General features: G+C 34.3%; 1 protein-coding gene across 2 annotated transcripts in view; it reads left to right on the top strand.

The window, feature by feature from the left end:
- The window catches only part of LOC136024820 (cGMP-specific 3',5'-cyclic phosphodiesterase-like), a 186,904-nt gene that overhangs the window by 87,105 nt on the left and 85,358 nt on the right, over positions 1–14,441 (top strand). For both annotated transcript variants that reach the window (XM_065700299.1, XM_065700298.1), the window contains exon 6: positions 14,266–14,409. In XM_065700299.1, the coding sequence (XP_065556371.1) occupies positions 14,266–14,409 (144 nt within the window). The remainder of the gene's footprint in view (positions 1–14,265; positions 14,410–14,441) is intronic.

Raw genomic sequence — 14,441 nt, 5'->3', positions numbered from 1 at the left:
TTTTTTATAAAGTGGTAGCAGTATGGACCCAGTCAATACTTATGCAAAAGTCTCCATTTACTGTGCTTGGACAAACAGACCTTAGTTGTTGTCGTATCTTCTCTTAGTCATCCACTAACTCTTAAACTTTTCAACACTTGAAAGTTATCTGCGAGGAAATAGTATTGATATCATGTAGCTTCTTGAGGTACTATTTAGAAACAGCAGATCATGAAATGATTTATCATTTTGTTCCTATGTTGAAACAAGTCACTTGTTGGTTTTTTATTGAGCTGATAGCTGGAGGTGTCCTGCTGGTAGATTCTTTTAGTATTTTAGACAAGTTTTATTTATTGTGATTCCTTGATGCTCGCTCAAGCTCTACTACCATCTCAAACCAGTGTCATTCGCAATTAAGACTATTGGAGGTTTTGCATTTTTTTTTAAACTTATTTTAGGGCCTCCTTTGAGTCTAAGATAAGAGACTTTTTTTTTATCAGTCTTATGGTGTCATGAGATGCTTAGGTTCGTTGTTTGCTACCCAAGGAATTTATTTTGCTTCCTCTGAAGTGGCCTTCCTTGTTGTGACCGATCCTATCTAAATGCTGATAGTCAGTTCAGGAAGTTCAAAGAGATCCAAGTGCGGGTTTCAATTGGGGCTTTTATCATATATCTACAGATTTACGTTTGATTATCCGGTAGCATAAGTGGCGAGAAAACTTTTGAACAAAAAAGTAGTGATCAAACCCTTTTGTAGAACCATTATCTACCCTTCTGATATGGTCTCCGTCTGATGATGCAAACACCATAACACTAGATATCATTTCTAAATCTTCTTCTTCCTTCAACGTTTGGTTGGAATCTTTTGAACCTATAATTTTATTGTCTCGTTTTACTATTCATATTCCAAGTTTTTCTACCAGCAATCAATTTTATGGTGAAAGAATGCAAGATAGCGGGTGAAAATGTACGAGCCTGAGAGCCTAAGTGAATAGATTCCTATCTCCAATTTGCAAAAATATGGAATTTGGCATTTTTTTACCAGTAAAAGATCACAAATGTGTGTTCACTTTTTTTCCCAGGGGTTTTTCACATCGAAAAAATTGTTCTAAAGTATCGGATGAAGTCTCATTTGAACAAAAATCAAAAGTGTCAGTGCGTTTCTAAAGTAGTAAAAGGATTGGAGGACAACTAGCCCCCTTTAACATCCCCTTTTCCGCCAAAAGCGTCCGATCAAGATTTTGAGATAGTCATTTTGTTCAGCCTAGCTTAGAGATCCAATAACTATTCATTTGAAAATTATATGACCCCAAAAGCCCCTGAGAAAGGGCTGTAAGTTGAGAAATTTACCCATTGTTTCCGTATAGTATTTGATATTCGGAAATATACACGATTTTTTGGAAGGGGGGATTTTCCATGGGAAGAATTTCCATGGGGAAAGAAGTTCATGAAGATTGGACTTTCCAGAGGAAATTTTCAGCAAAGAACTTCTCGTAGGAGACATTTCTATGGGAGCAATCCTCCATGGAGGATTTTTCTGCCGGAGTAACTTTCCACTAGAGGGAAGGCATGTACGGTAAAAAATATCCACAGATGGGGGGGATTTCTGGTATGATCTGGAAAACTTTGAGAAATTAATGTCTTTTTCAAATGAAAGTATGCTAAGGAGAGTTTTCCAGGTGAAACCGTCCACAAGAAATTTTTTGGGGAAAATTTTCTGGGAGCGGAGATGATTTACGTGGGAGCAACATTCCATAGAGGAATTTTTTGTGAGAGAAGGGGGGTTTCCAAAGAGTGGGAGTTGAGTTTCTCGGTATTATTTAAAAAAAGCAGAAATTAAATAAATAATAAAATCAGCTCAAAGTAAGGATTAACATACGAGCAAAAAAAATTCATATTTGGGGGAGATCGCCCCTTCCCAATACCTCACTCCATAAGCAAAAATTTGACTTTTTATTCCAATGCTTTAAAAACGACTCCTGAAACAAACGGACCATTTAATTAGAATGAAAAGTAATTGACTTTGCTACTCAGGAAAGCTAAAACTAATATATATATATATATATATATATATATATATATATATATAAATATATATATATATATATATATATATATATATATATATATATATGTATATATATATATATATATATATATATATATATATATATATATATATATATATATATATATATATATATATATATCAATCAATCAATCAATATTTATTTATTAATTCATTCAAATTAAAAATATACAAAAACAATATTATGCCCAAACAGAGAGCAGAGCTTTTAAGGTTGGGGCATAATATTGTTTTTGTATATTTTTAATTTTAATAAATAAATATTGATTGATAAATATATATATATATATATATATATATATATATATATATATATATATATATATATATATATATATATATATATAAGTTGTCTGTGTGTCTGTATGTCGAGTTACATCATGTTTGTGTGTCGACTGACGTCATGTTTGTCGACTGACGAAATTACAGACCGGGACATCGGGACACAAATGACGACCGGGACACCGGGACATCTATCTATCTATATATATAAAAATAAGTTGTCTGTGGATCTGTGGATCGTGGATCAGGTGACGTCACCTGAAAAAACTGGATCAGGTGACGTCAAAACTGAAAAAACTAAAAAAAGGCAAAAACTACAAAAAAACTAAAAACTAATAAAAAAAATAAAAAAGCTAAAAAACTAAAAAAACTAAAAAAAGGCAAAAACTACAAAAAAAACTAAAAACTAATAAAAAAGCTAAAAAACTAAAAAAACTAAAAAAAGGCAAAAACTACAAAAAAAAACTAAAAACTAATAAAAAAAAAAAAGCTAAAAAACTAAAAAAACTAAAAAAACTAAAAAAAGGTAAAAAACTAAAAAAACTAAAAAAGGTAAAAAACTAAAAAAAAATAAAAAATAAAAAAAAACTAAAAAAAAGGAAAAAACTGAAAAATAAGCTAAAATAAAGGTAAAAACCAATAAAAAACTAAAAAGAAAAAAAGGAAAAAACTAAAAAAAATTTTCATCTAAAAAACTAAAAAAAACTAAAAAAGGTAAAAACTAAAAGAACTAAAAAAGAAAAAAATAAATGACGACACTCAAAGAGAAAGCGACCAGGACAAAAGGAATGTTCGATTAGCAATCAACAAAGCACCGGGACACAGGGAGTATAAATGACGACCAGGACATAAGTAAAAAAAACAACTAACAAAACTAAAAAGAAGGTAAAAACTACAAAAAAAAAACTAAAAAGAAAAAAAAGACTAAAAACTAATAAAAAAACTAAAAAATCTAAAAATCTAAATAAACTAAAAAAGAAAAAAAAAGGAACAAAATAAAGGAGAAAAACAAAACTAAAAAACGAATGTATATACAGACCGGTACACCGGGATACAAATGACGACCGGGACACAGGGGATATAAATGACGACCGGGACACAGGGACACAACTACAACGGGGACACCGGGGGAAACAGGGGGATATAAATGACGACCGGGACAAAAAAACTAAAAAGAAAAAAAACTAAAAACTAATAAAAAAACTAAAAAATCTAAAAATCTAAATAAACTAAAAAAGAAAAAAAAAAGGAAAAAATAAAGGAGAAAAACAAAACTAAAAAACGAATGTATATACAGACCGGGACACCGGGATACAAATGACGACCGGGACACAGGGAATATAAATGACGACCGGGACACAGGGACACAACTACAACGGGGACACCGGGGGAAACAGGGGGATATAAATGACGACCGGGACACCGGGACAGGGAATGGTCGATTAGCAATCACCATCAACAAAGCTCAAGGGCAATCATTAGAATCATGAGGTATAGATCTGAATACAGATTGTTTTCCCATGGACCATTATATGTTGCATGTTCAAGAGTCGGTAAACCTGACAATCTATTTATATGCAAAGACAATGGGACAGCAAAGAATGTTGTATATTCGCAAGTTTTACGTAGTTAAAACCATATATATATATATATATATATATATATATATATATATATATATATATATATATATATATATATATATATATATATCTATATTCACAGGTGGGACATAGGGACACAACTACAATGGCGCGTAACTATTATGGCGCGTAACGACTTACGCGCGCGGGGGGGCTTGGGGGGCGCGAAGCGCCCCCACCAACTAGGTGTTGGGGTGGCGCGAAGCGCCACCCCAACAGCTAGTATATATATAAAAATAAGTTGTCTGTGTGTCTGTGTGTCGAGTAACGTCATGTTTGTGTGTCGACTGACGTCATGTTTGTCGACTGACGAAATTACAGACGGGACATCGGGACACAAATGACGACCGGGACACCGAGACATAGGGAATATAAATGACGACCGGGACACTCAAAGAGAAAGCGACCGGGACACAAGGAATGTTCGATTAGCAATCACCATCAACAAAGCACCGGGACACAATTGGCGACCGGGAAACAGGGAATATAAATGACGACCAGGACACTCAAAGAGAAATTACAGACCGGGACACCGGAACACAAATGACGACCGGGACAAAAATGACGACCGGGACACCGGGACACAAATGACGACCGGGACACAGGGAAACAACAACAACGGGGACGCCGGGGGCGCAGGGGGATATATAAATGACGACGGGGACACAGGGAATGTTCGATTAGCAATCACCATCAACAAAGCTCAAGGGCAATCATTAGAATAATGAGGTATAGATCTGAATACAGATTGTTTTTCCCATTGACAATTATACGTTGCATGTTCAAGAGTCGGTAAACCTGACAATCTATTTATATGCACAGACAATTGGACAGCCAAGAATGTTGTATATTCGCAAGTTTTACGAAAAAAAACATACCAGGTAGGAGATCATAGAAGAGGTCACCCCAGCGTGAGAACACCACATCAAAATACATACTAAAATCTATTATTAATCAATCCCGACATCCAGGCAAAGAACTATTTTTGAAATATGTTTTTTCAAAGAAAATTGACTTGCGAAACTTCGGGACATTTCTACTAAGTCAAATTTATTTACAATATGAGGAATCTGGTATCTGATTGAGAATCTAGCTCTTTCTGATTTGATTGGCGGAAGGCGATACTTTTTGGAGGGGATGCAGTGGGCAGGAGAAGTGGGAGTCCCAATTATACCCAAATCCTGGAAATAATTTGTTGAGGATTGGATATAGTAATACAACATTGCTGTATGCACGTCCTTCAATTGTTTGAGATTAAGTATATTGAGAAAAATATATAAAGTTTGGGTTTCTAACAGATTTTAAATCTCGCAGGGTGATGAACAAAAGCACCCAGAATTCTAATCGCCTTATTTTGAATTATCTGAAGAGGTTGCAGATGGACCATAAATGTGTTGAGATAAACTATGGGGCAATAATTAAGATATGATTCAATTAGAGAATGGTATAAAATTTTAAGGATGGAGAAAGGAAACACCTGTTTCAATCTATGAAGACAACCTAAGTGATGGGCAAGTTTCAATCTCAAATAATCAGAATGCTTACGGAAAGATAAAAGCTCATCGAGAGTAATACCAAGGTAACGAAATGAATGTACTCTTTTTATCCTACTTTGATTTACAATTAACTCATCTATGGTAATTTTATTTATCGCCCGCTGTGACCACCCGAAAATCATGAATTCAGTTTTAGAAAAGTTCGGAGCTAGGTAGTTACACGCAAACCATTTAGTCAAAGATTTCATTGCTGTCACCATTTTCTCAACCAAAAAAGATGGTGTTTTAGCTTTTACTGTCACAGCCGTATCATCTGCAAAATTACTGCTAAGCTATTATCTTGGGGTAAACACCTCGGGAGGTCATTTATATGTATCAAAAATAGTAATGGCCCCAATACTGATCCCTGGGGGACTCCAATATCATCAATAACGACATGGCTTGATAGATGTCCATTTATTTCTACCTTAATTTTTCGATCATGCAGGTAAGAATTTATTAGATCTAGGCCTTTACCTCTAATACCTGTGCTATTAATTTTTTCCATCAAGATTTCATTGTTTAGCGTATCAAATGCCTTTTATATATCATACAAGAGAGCAGACACATGATTATCATCATTTAGTGAATCATTAATCTCTAAGATTAGCGCAGCAATAGTTTGTTCAGTGGAATGACCCTTGAATCCAAACTGTTTTTAGTAAATAAATTGCTTTTATTAAAATAGGATACAATTCTTTTTTGAATAATTCTTTCTAGAACCCTAGATATTGGAGAAAGAACAGCTATTGGGCGATAGTTGCCTACATCTGTCTTATCACCTTTCTTATGAATTGGAATTCGGAAACCTTCCTTATGAATTGGAAACTCGTACAGATTTCCATACTTCTGGAAATATCCCTGATGATATAGATGCGTTTAAAATATGAAGCAACGGGACATGGATTACGCAAGCAACTTCTTTCAGAATATTTGTGGAGAGCCCATCTAGACTTAGGGAATTACCACGTTTTAAATTCGTAATTACTTTCTGGAATTCACCGAAAGTAACAGGGGCCGGAACATACTAGAATTTTCGGATGACGGTAGATAATCTTTATATGAACCAAATAAAGATTCAGGGGATTCCAGATCAGCAGTATAACTAAAATTGGAAAAATAATTACAAAAATAATCTGCAACAGCACCTTCCCCTTCAATTCAACACCACTTTCATTTCTGATCACTTCAGGGTGTGATGTCTTATTATTTCCAATTTTTTCCTTGATTTATTTCCATGTAGTCCGAGGTGAATCCGATTTTTTAAATGAATTTTCATAATAAATTTGTTCACTTGTTCTAAGAATTTTAACCATCAAATTTTTGTAATTTTTGAATCTTTGTACATTATGAGCTGAGGGGTATTTCATTTTTATCTTATAGAGTCGGTTTTTTTCCTTGATAGATTTTAAGAGCGATAAACATATCCAAGGTTTTTTGGGTGAGTTTCTTTTCCAGTATGTAGCCCTAAATGGGCAATGAAGATTCAGTTTTTCGTTCAGAATTCGATAAAATACATCCTAGGATGTATTTGAATCACTCTCGTTAGTGACTTCACTCCAATCTATATCGCTAAGACTAGACCTCAGTTCATTCATATTTACTTTTGAAAAACCTCTCCTTTTCATAGGGTTTTCTCTATTGGCTATCTTTTGCGCTCTGAAGTCAGACATTAAAATACAATAATCAGACGTATCTTCCATAACCACGAATGTAGCCTCACATGGATAAGGTGCAAAAATGTTATCGATCAGAGAAAAAGATGAATTTGTAATTCATGCCGGAATAAATTATACCGGGCTCATACCATGTGAAAGGTTACATTCTTAAAAACTGAAGGACATGTCGGTCAATCCTTTGCAGGCTTGATGGGAGGCATTCCATTAGGTCAATATTGAAGTCCCCAAGGATAAAAAATGGCATTCAAAGATTTGATATCACGCTTAACATATTTTCAAATTTGTCAATGAAGTCTGCCATGCTAGATGAGGGAGGACGATAAATTGCAGCAATTAAAATTTTTTCATTATATGGTAAAAAAAATATTCAACAATACAGCTTTCAAAAACCATCTCAGTATTCAGATATTAAATAAAAAAAAAACAAGTTTTTTTAACTGAAAGTAAGGAGCGACATTAAAACTTAAAACGAACAGAAATTACTTCGTATATAAAAGGGGCTGCTTCCTCATCAACGCCCCGCTCTTTACGCAAAAGTTTGACTCTTTCTCTCAACTCTTCTTTTTAAAACAGTAAAAACTTTAGCGTAAAGAGCGGGCCGTTGATGAGGAAGCAGCCCCTTTCATAAACGAAGTAATTTCTGTTCATTTTAAGTTTTAATGTCGCTCCTTACTTTCAGTTAAAAAAAACTTGTTTTTTTTATTTAATTTCTGAACGTTTTTGAATCAATGCATGTGTTGATTTTGGCTCTCCGCAGAGGAATAATTAAAACGAAATTTGCATATTTATATTTTTGGCTAAATGGCTCTCTCATAATTTTGATCGAATGATTTTGAGAAAAAAGAGCGGGGGAGGAAGCCTAGCTGCCCTCCGATTTTTTGGTTAATTAAAAAGGCAAATAGAACTTTTATTTTTTTACGAATTTTTTATTAATAAAAGATATACGTAACTTATAAATTAGCTTATGTAAAGAACTTTTGTATTCTCATGTTTTTATTACATATATGAGGGGGTTTGCCCCCTCGTCAGTATCTCGCTCTTTACACTAACGCTTAAATTTTTTCCCAATTCATTAAGAATGCCCCCTGAATCACAAAGGCCGTAGAATAAATAGTTGAAATTGGTAAAAATACTTTAGCGTAAAGAGCGAGGTATAAGGAGGAGGTGAGCCCCTCATATGGGTAATAATTTCTGTTCGTTTTAAGTTTTAATGCTGCTCCTTACTTCCATCTAAAAAAAACTTTTTCATATTTTTTTTTTTAAATAATGCTAGTAAATCCTGCGCTCCCTTCATGGAAGTTTTCTTCCCACATGACAAATTCCTCGATAGAAAGTTCCCCCATCATATCCCCCTCTTCTCCACCCGTCCCCCAGCCAAAAAATCCTCCTGAAAACGCCTGTACACTTCCCAGTATCCATTACTACATGTAAGCACTGGTCAAAGTTTGTAACTTGCATCCCCTCCCACGGGGACTGTGGGGGAGTAAGTCGTCCCCAAAGACATAGTTATAAAGTTTTTCGACTAATGGCTATCTTAGAATTTTGATCCGTTGACTTTGGGAAAATAATTAGCGTGGGAGGGGGCCTATGTACCCTCCAATGTTTTGGTCACTTAAAAAGGGCACTAGAACTTTTCATTTCCGTTAGAGTGAGCCCTCTCGCAACATTCTAGGACAACTGGGTTGATACGATTACCCCTGGGAAAAAAAAAAACGAAAAAAAACAAATAAACACGCATCCGTGCTCTGCCTTCTGGCAAAAAATACAAAATTCCACATTTTTTTAGATAGGAGCTTTAAACTTCTACAGTAGGGTTTTCTGATACGCTGAATCTGATGGTGTGATTTTCGTTAAGATTCTATGACTTTTATGGGGTGTTTCCCCCTATTTTCTAAAATAACGCAGAGTTTCTCAGGCTCGTAACTTCTGATGGGTAAGACTAAACTTGATGAAACTTGCCTATTTAAAATCAGCATTAAAACGCGATTCTTTTGATGTAGCTTCGATTTTTTAGAGTTTTGGTTACTATTGAGCCGGGTCGCTCCTTACTACAGTTCGTTACCACGAACTGTTTGACAGAAATTCTTCTCTAAGTCACGCCGGAATATAATTTTTAATAAGTGTTGCTAAACCACCTTGCTTTTTTTTCTGCTTACGTGAAAGAATTGGAAATCGCTAATATTAATTTTATTTACCGAGTTTTCATCCAAAAATGTTTCACAAACCCCAAGAATATCCGTGCCCGATTCAAATAAAAAAATTTCAGTCGCACTTTGCCCACTCCTCCAACCACGACAGTTCCAAAAAGATATTCTCATCATATTTTGGTTTTTATGAGCTATTTCATGAGAAAACAAATATTTATTTGAGGGGACTAAAATAGAGCTTAAATTTCATTATTATCATTGGCTAGGGGCGTTTGGAATACATTACTAAAGAGGGCTGATTTTCTTTCAAATTCTTCCCGTATAGATGCAGGGATCCCATGAGCTTGATTAACCATTATCGTGCATTGAACTCACGCCGAGGAGTACCCCCCATGCCTCTCCCACTAAAAAATAAAAGCACTAAAACTCACAGATAATTCAACATTAAATACGAAAGAAAAAACATTTAGGGAATCCATAGACACTGTAAGTACCAAAATGCAACAACCAAGCAAACATTCTCTCCAAACTACAACTAAATGAATAAAAAAGAAAAAAGCACACAAAAAACTTTCTTCACTCGTAATTTTGTTACTACCCTTCATTTCACTCAAATTATCCCTTCGCGCGTCCAAAGCAACCTTCAAACAAATCAAATACAGAAAATAACTGAAAAAAAGGAAAAAGGAAAAAATTCACTTTTCTATAGAATTTCCAAATCCACCCCTATGAATATCAACTGTATGAGGGATATGCGCCAAAACTGAATCCATAAAATCCTTATTTACTTTGTCAACAGTCAGTTTTAGAGGCTCTGTGTTTGGACACTGGCGTATACACAAAAGTGGCGGGTTGATTTCGTCACCCAAATATCACCACATTTAACTCCACTGTTGAGCAATTTTAACCTCACAGCAAATAATTTCCTTCGAACTTCTTGGACCGATTGCGGGGCATCATCCGTCACAAAAATATTAGAATGCTCTAAAATTGACTTGTTTTTCAACCTCCTAGTGTTTTTCAATATTAGAATTCGGGCTTCTTTTTGTGCAACTTCCACTTTGATAAATTTTTTTTCACGGTTAATGTCTACCACTGAATATTCAAAATCCAAATTCAAGCCAATTCCATCAGTAATTACTTTTTCAAAGATTTTTTTTAGCTGATTCTTCATTTTTAACTGGGACACTCCAAAGCAATAATTTTTTTCAGTATCTCTGCTTTCTATTCTCATAGTTCTCCCTTTCAATAAAGATAACTCAGATGTTAAACGAACATTTTCTTCCGTTAGAGATCATTTTTGACTCACTTTCAACAGTAGCTATTCTAGGTTTTAATTCGGAGACTTCCTTTTGGGAGGTAGCAACAGAATTCTCAAGGTGTGATGATCGGGATTCAATGGACCTAACTGATCAGGATAAATCATTAAGAATTTCAGTATTTGACTGAAGTGCGGCCAAAATTGTGCTAATATTGTCAGCTAACGCCCTCAGTGAAATATTTTCTACTCCTCTTGAATCGGGCGAGCTGGAGTCATTCAATATTGAATTATCCGATGCCAATATAATCACCATAGCTTCTTCTCCCCGTTTGACCTTCTTCCTTTTCTAACCATTCTTAACACTAAATACAGCAACGAAAAGGGGTTGAAGGGGAACCAAAAATTGCAAATCGCCTACCTTAAAAAGCTTTATCTAAGCTTTAAACATAACCACGGCAAGCAGCTTTAATCAATCTCAGTCCAGCACTACTATTATAAAAGCTTCAATTTTTCTTTTCCTCTTTTTTCAATTTGTCATAGAAAATTCACTTCCATTATTTAATCTTCCGATCAATCTTGGCTAATAAATGAACAAAAAATACATCAAGGCAGGTACGGACGCGCGTTAGGCTATTGTTAGCCGGCCGAATTCATTTAGGTAATATTTTGTTACAACAGAATAAACTTAGTCTCTAATTGATTCAGAATGTAATCCTTTTTCCATGCTTGTTCAAAAACTGGTTATTAGTCCTTTTAAGAGAATCAAATAAAAAAAACAATTTTTTTAGCTGAAAGTAAGGAGCGACATTAAAACTTAAAACGAACAGAAATTACTCCGTATATGAAATGGGTTGTCCCCTCCGCAATCCCTCGCTCTTTACGCTAAGGCTTTTAATCGTTTTAAAAAGTAGAATTGTGGCAAAGAGTCAAACTTTAGCGTAAAGAGCGAGGGATTGCGGAGGGGACAACCCATTTCATATACGGAGTAATTTCTGTTCGTTCTAAGTTTTAATGTCGCTCCTTACTTTCAGCTAAAAAAATTAGTTTTTTTATTTAATTTCTGAACGTTTTTGAATTAATGCATGTTTGGTTTTGGCTCTCCGTACATAAATTATTAAAATGAAATTTGTATATTAATTCTTTTTTTGGCTAAATGGCTTTCTCTTAGTTTTGATCAGACGATTTTGAGAAATAAGGGGTGGAGAAGGAGGCCTAGTTGCCCTCCAATTTTTCGGTTACTTAAAAAGGCAACTAGAACTTTTGATTTTTAACGAATGTTTTTATTAGTAAAAAATATACGTAACTTAAGAATTAACTTACGTAACAAACTTTCATGATCTTATATTTTTATTATGTATACGAGGGGGTTTGTACCCTCGTTAATACCTCGTTCTTTACACTAAATCGTAAGTTTTGTCCCAATTCCTTAAGAATGACCCCTGAATCAGAAAGGCCGTAGAATAAATAGTTGAAATTACTAAAAATACTTTAGCATAAAGAGCGAGGTTATTATTCTCCTCCTAAATACCTCGCTCTTTATGCTAAAGATTTTTTAGAACCCCTCATAGGTGTAATAATATCAGTTCGTTTTAAGTTTCATTGCTACTCCTTCCTTTCATTTGAAAAAACGTTTTCATGTTTATTTTTCATTGTTTTCTTATAGTAATGCTAGAAAATCATGTGCCCTTTTTATTGAATTTTTCTTCCCCCATGACATATTCCTCCAAGGAAAGATCCTCCAACATAGCCCCCTCCCCTCAGCCCCACCCCCAAACAAAATAAAATCCCCCTGAAAACGTCTGTACACTTCCCAATAACCATTACTATATGTAAACACTGGTTAAAGTTTGTAACTTGCAGCCCCTCCCCCAGGGATTGTGGGGGAGTAAGTCATCCCCAAAGACATAGTTATTATGGTTTTCGACTATGCTGAACAAAATGGCTATCTCAAAATTTTGATCCGTTGACTTTGGGAAAAAAATGAGCGTGGGAGGGGGCCTAGATGCCGTCCAATTTTTTCGGTCACTTAAAAAGGGCACTAGAACTTTTCATTTTTGTTAGAATGAGCCCTCTTGTGACATTCTAGGACCACTTGGTCGATACGATGACCCCTGGAAAAAAACAAAAAAAAACAAATAAACACGCACCCGTGATTTGTCTTTTGGCAAAAAACACAAAATTCCACATTTTTGTAGATAGGAGCTTGAAACTTCTACAGTAGGGTTCTCTGATACTCTGAATCTGATGGTGTCATTTTCGTTAAGATTCTATGACTTTTAGGGGGTGTTTCCCCCTATTTTCTTAAATAATGCAAATTTTCTCAGGCTCGTAACTTTTGATGGGTAAGACTAAACTTGATGAAACTTATATATTTAAAATCAGCATTAAAATGCGATTCTTTTGATTTAGCTATTGATATCAAAATTCAATTGTTTAGAGTTTTGGTTACTATTGAGCCGGGTCGCTCCTTACTACAGTTCGTTACCACGAACTGTTTGATGAATTGGTCTTAACAGGTCAGAGACTGAATAGCAACTCTTATATATATATATATATATATATATATATATATATATATATATATATATATATATATATATATATATATATATATATATATATATATATATATATATATATATATATATATATATATATATATATATATATATATATATATATATATATATATATATATATATATATATATATATATATATATATATATATATATATATATATATATATATGTATATATAAATGCAGTATAATAGTACCGTGATGTGTACTTCGTGGATTTACCTGCTCTCCCTTGTCCCTTCAAGGATTTATAAGTTCACCCTGCTAAAGAATGTTTTTCTAATAGAATGCATCCATGGCTGTTCCACTTTATACACAGTGGGATAATAAAATAGCATCTATTTTATTAATTGGTTTCCTAGGGAACCAAAATTAGCAAGTAACTTACCGACTTCAGATATTTTTGGATCCTAAAATTAGCAAGCTAAATAGAAGCCGATGAAACCTATTTAGCTTCTAGAGTATATAGGCCTTTGCTACCTTTGGTACAAAAAGATAAAATATGCCTCACCTTGATTTATTGTTTTTTTGTTGCAGAAAATACTGTGTCTGACTTCTAACCTTTTCCAGTTTGTCAAAGCTCGTGGGGTTTTTACGCTGAATCCCTTACTACTATTGACTGCATAGTTTGGACGTGGAAACTTATTGAGGCTGAAAATTTTAAAGACTGAAGAGCATTAATTAAACCTGCAAAAAAAATCTAAAGGTTTAAGGAATACAAGAAGAAAGGATAAATAAATAAGTTTAAAGAGTAACACATCTAATTAAAACTGCTTCAGGACTTAACTGGCCCAAAAATTACTAGCCAAATGGAGAATTTTTCCTTCCACTAAGAGTTGATGGTTAAAGAAAGTAGAGACACCAAAACATATTTTTATTTTCTCTTTTGCTAAAGCATTATTAACTGCTGTTTTATGTACCATTTTCAAAAAATTTTGGCGTCTCTTCTCCATATTCAAGCCACTACCAAGCCCAAAGTTAGATGAACATCGTTTTCGATAAATCTTTGCCAAATTTTTACTAGACTTTTTTATATCCTATAAAACTTAACGTTTTATTTCTATTTATAGATTCTCCTTAATTTGGCTAAGTGTATTTTTGAAGAACAGTCAACACTAGAAGATTTGCTCACAAGGGTTATTGCTGAAGCAAGCCAGTTTCTCGAGTGTGAGCGCTGTGCAGTCTATGTCCTTGATTCAAACAGAGAAGATGAGGTAAGTTCTCATACTCACTGCTCTCTGCCAGC

Source organism: Artemia franciscana, chromosome 3, assembly GCF_032884065.1.
Source record: "Artemia franciscana chromosome 3, ASM3288406v1, whole genome shotgun sequence".
In the NCBI taxonomy this organism is placed as follows: Eukaryota; Metazoa; Arthropoda; class Branchiopoda; order Anostraca; family Artemiidae; genus Artemia; species Artemia franciscana.
This window is presented reverse-complemented; position numbering and strand designations above follow the sequence as displayed.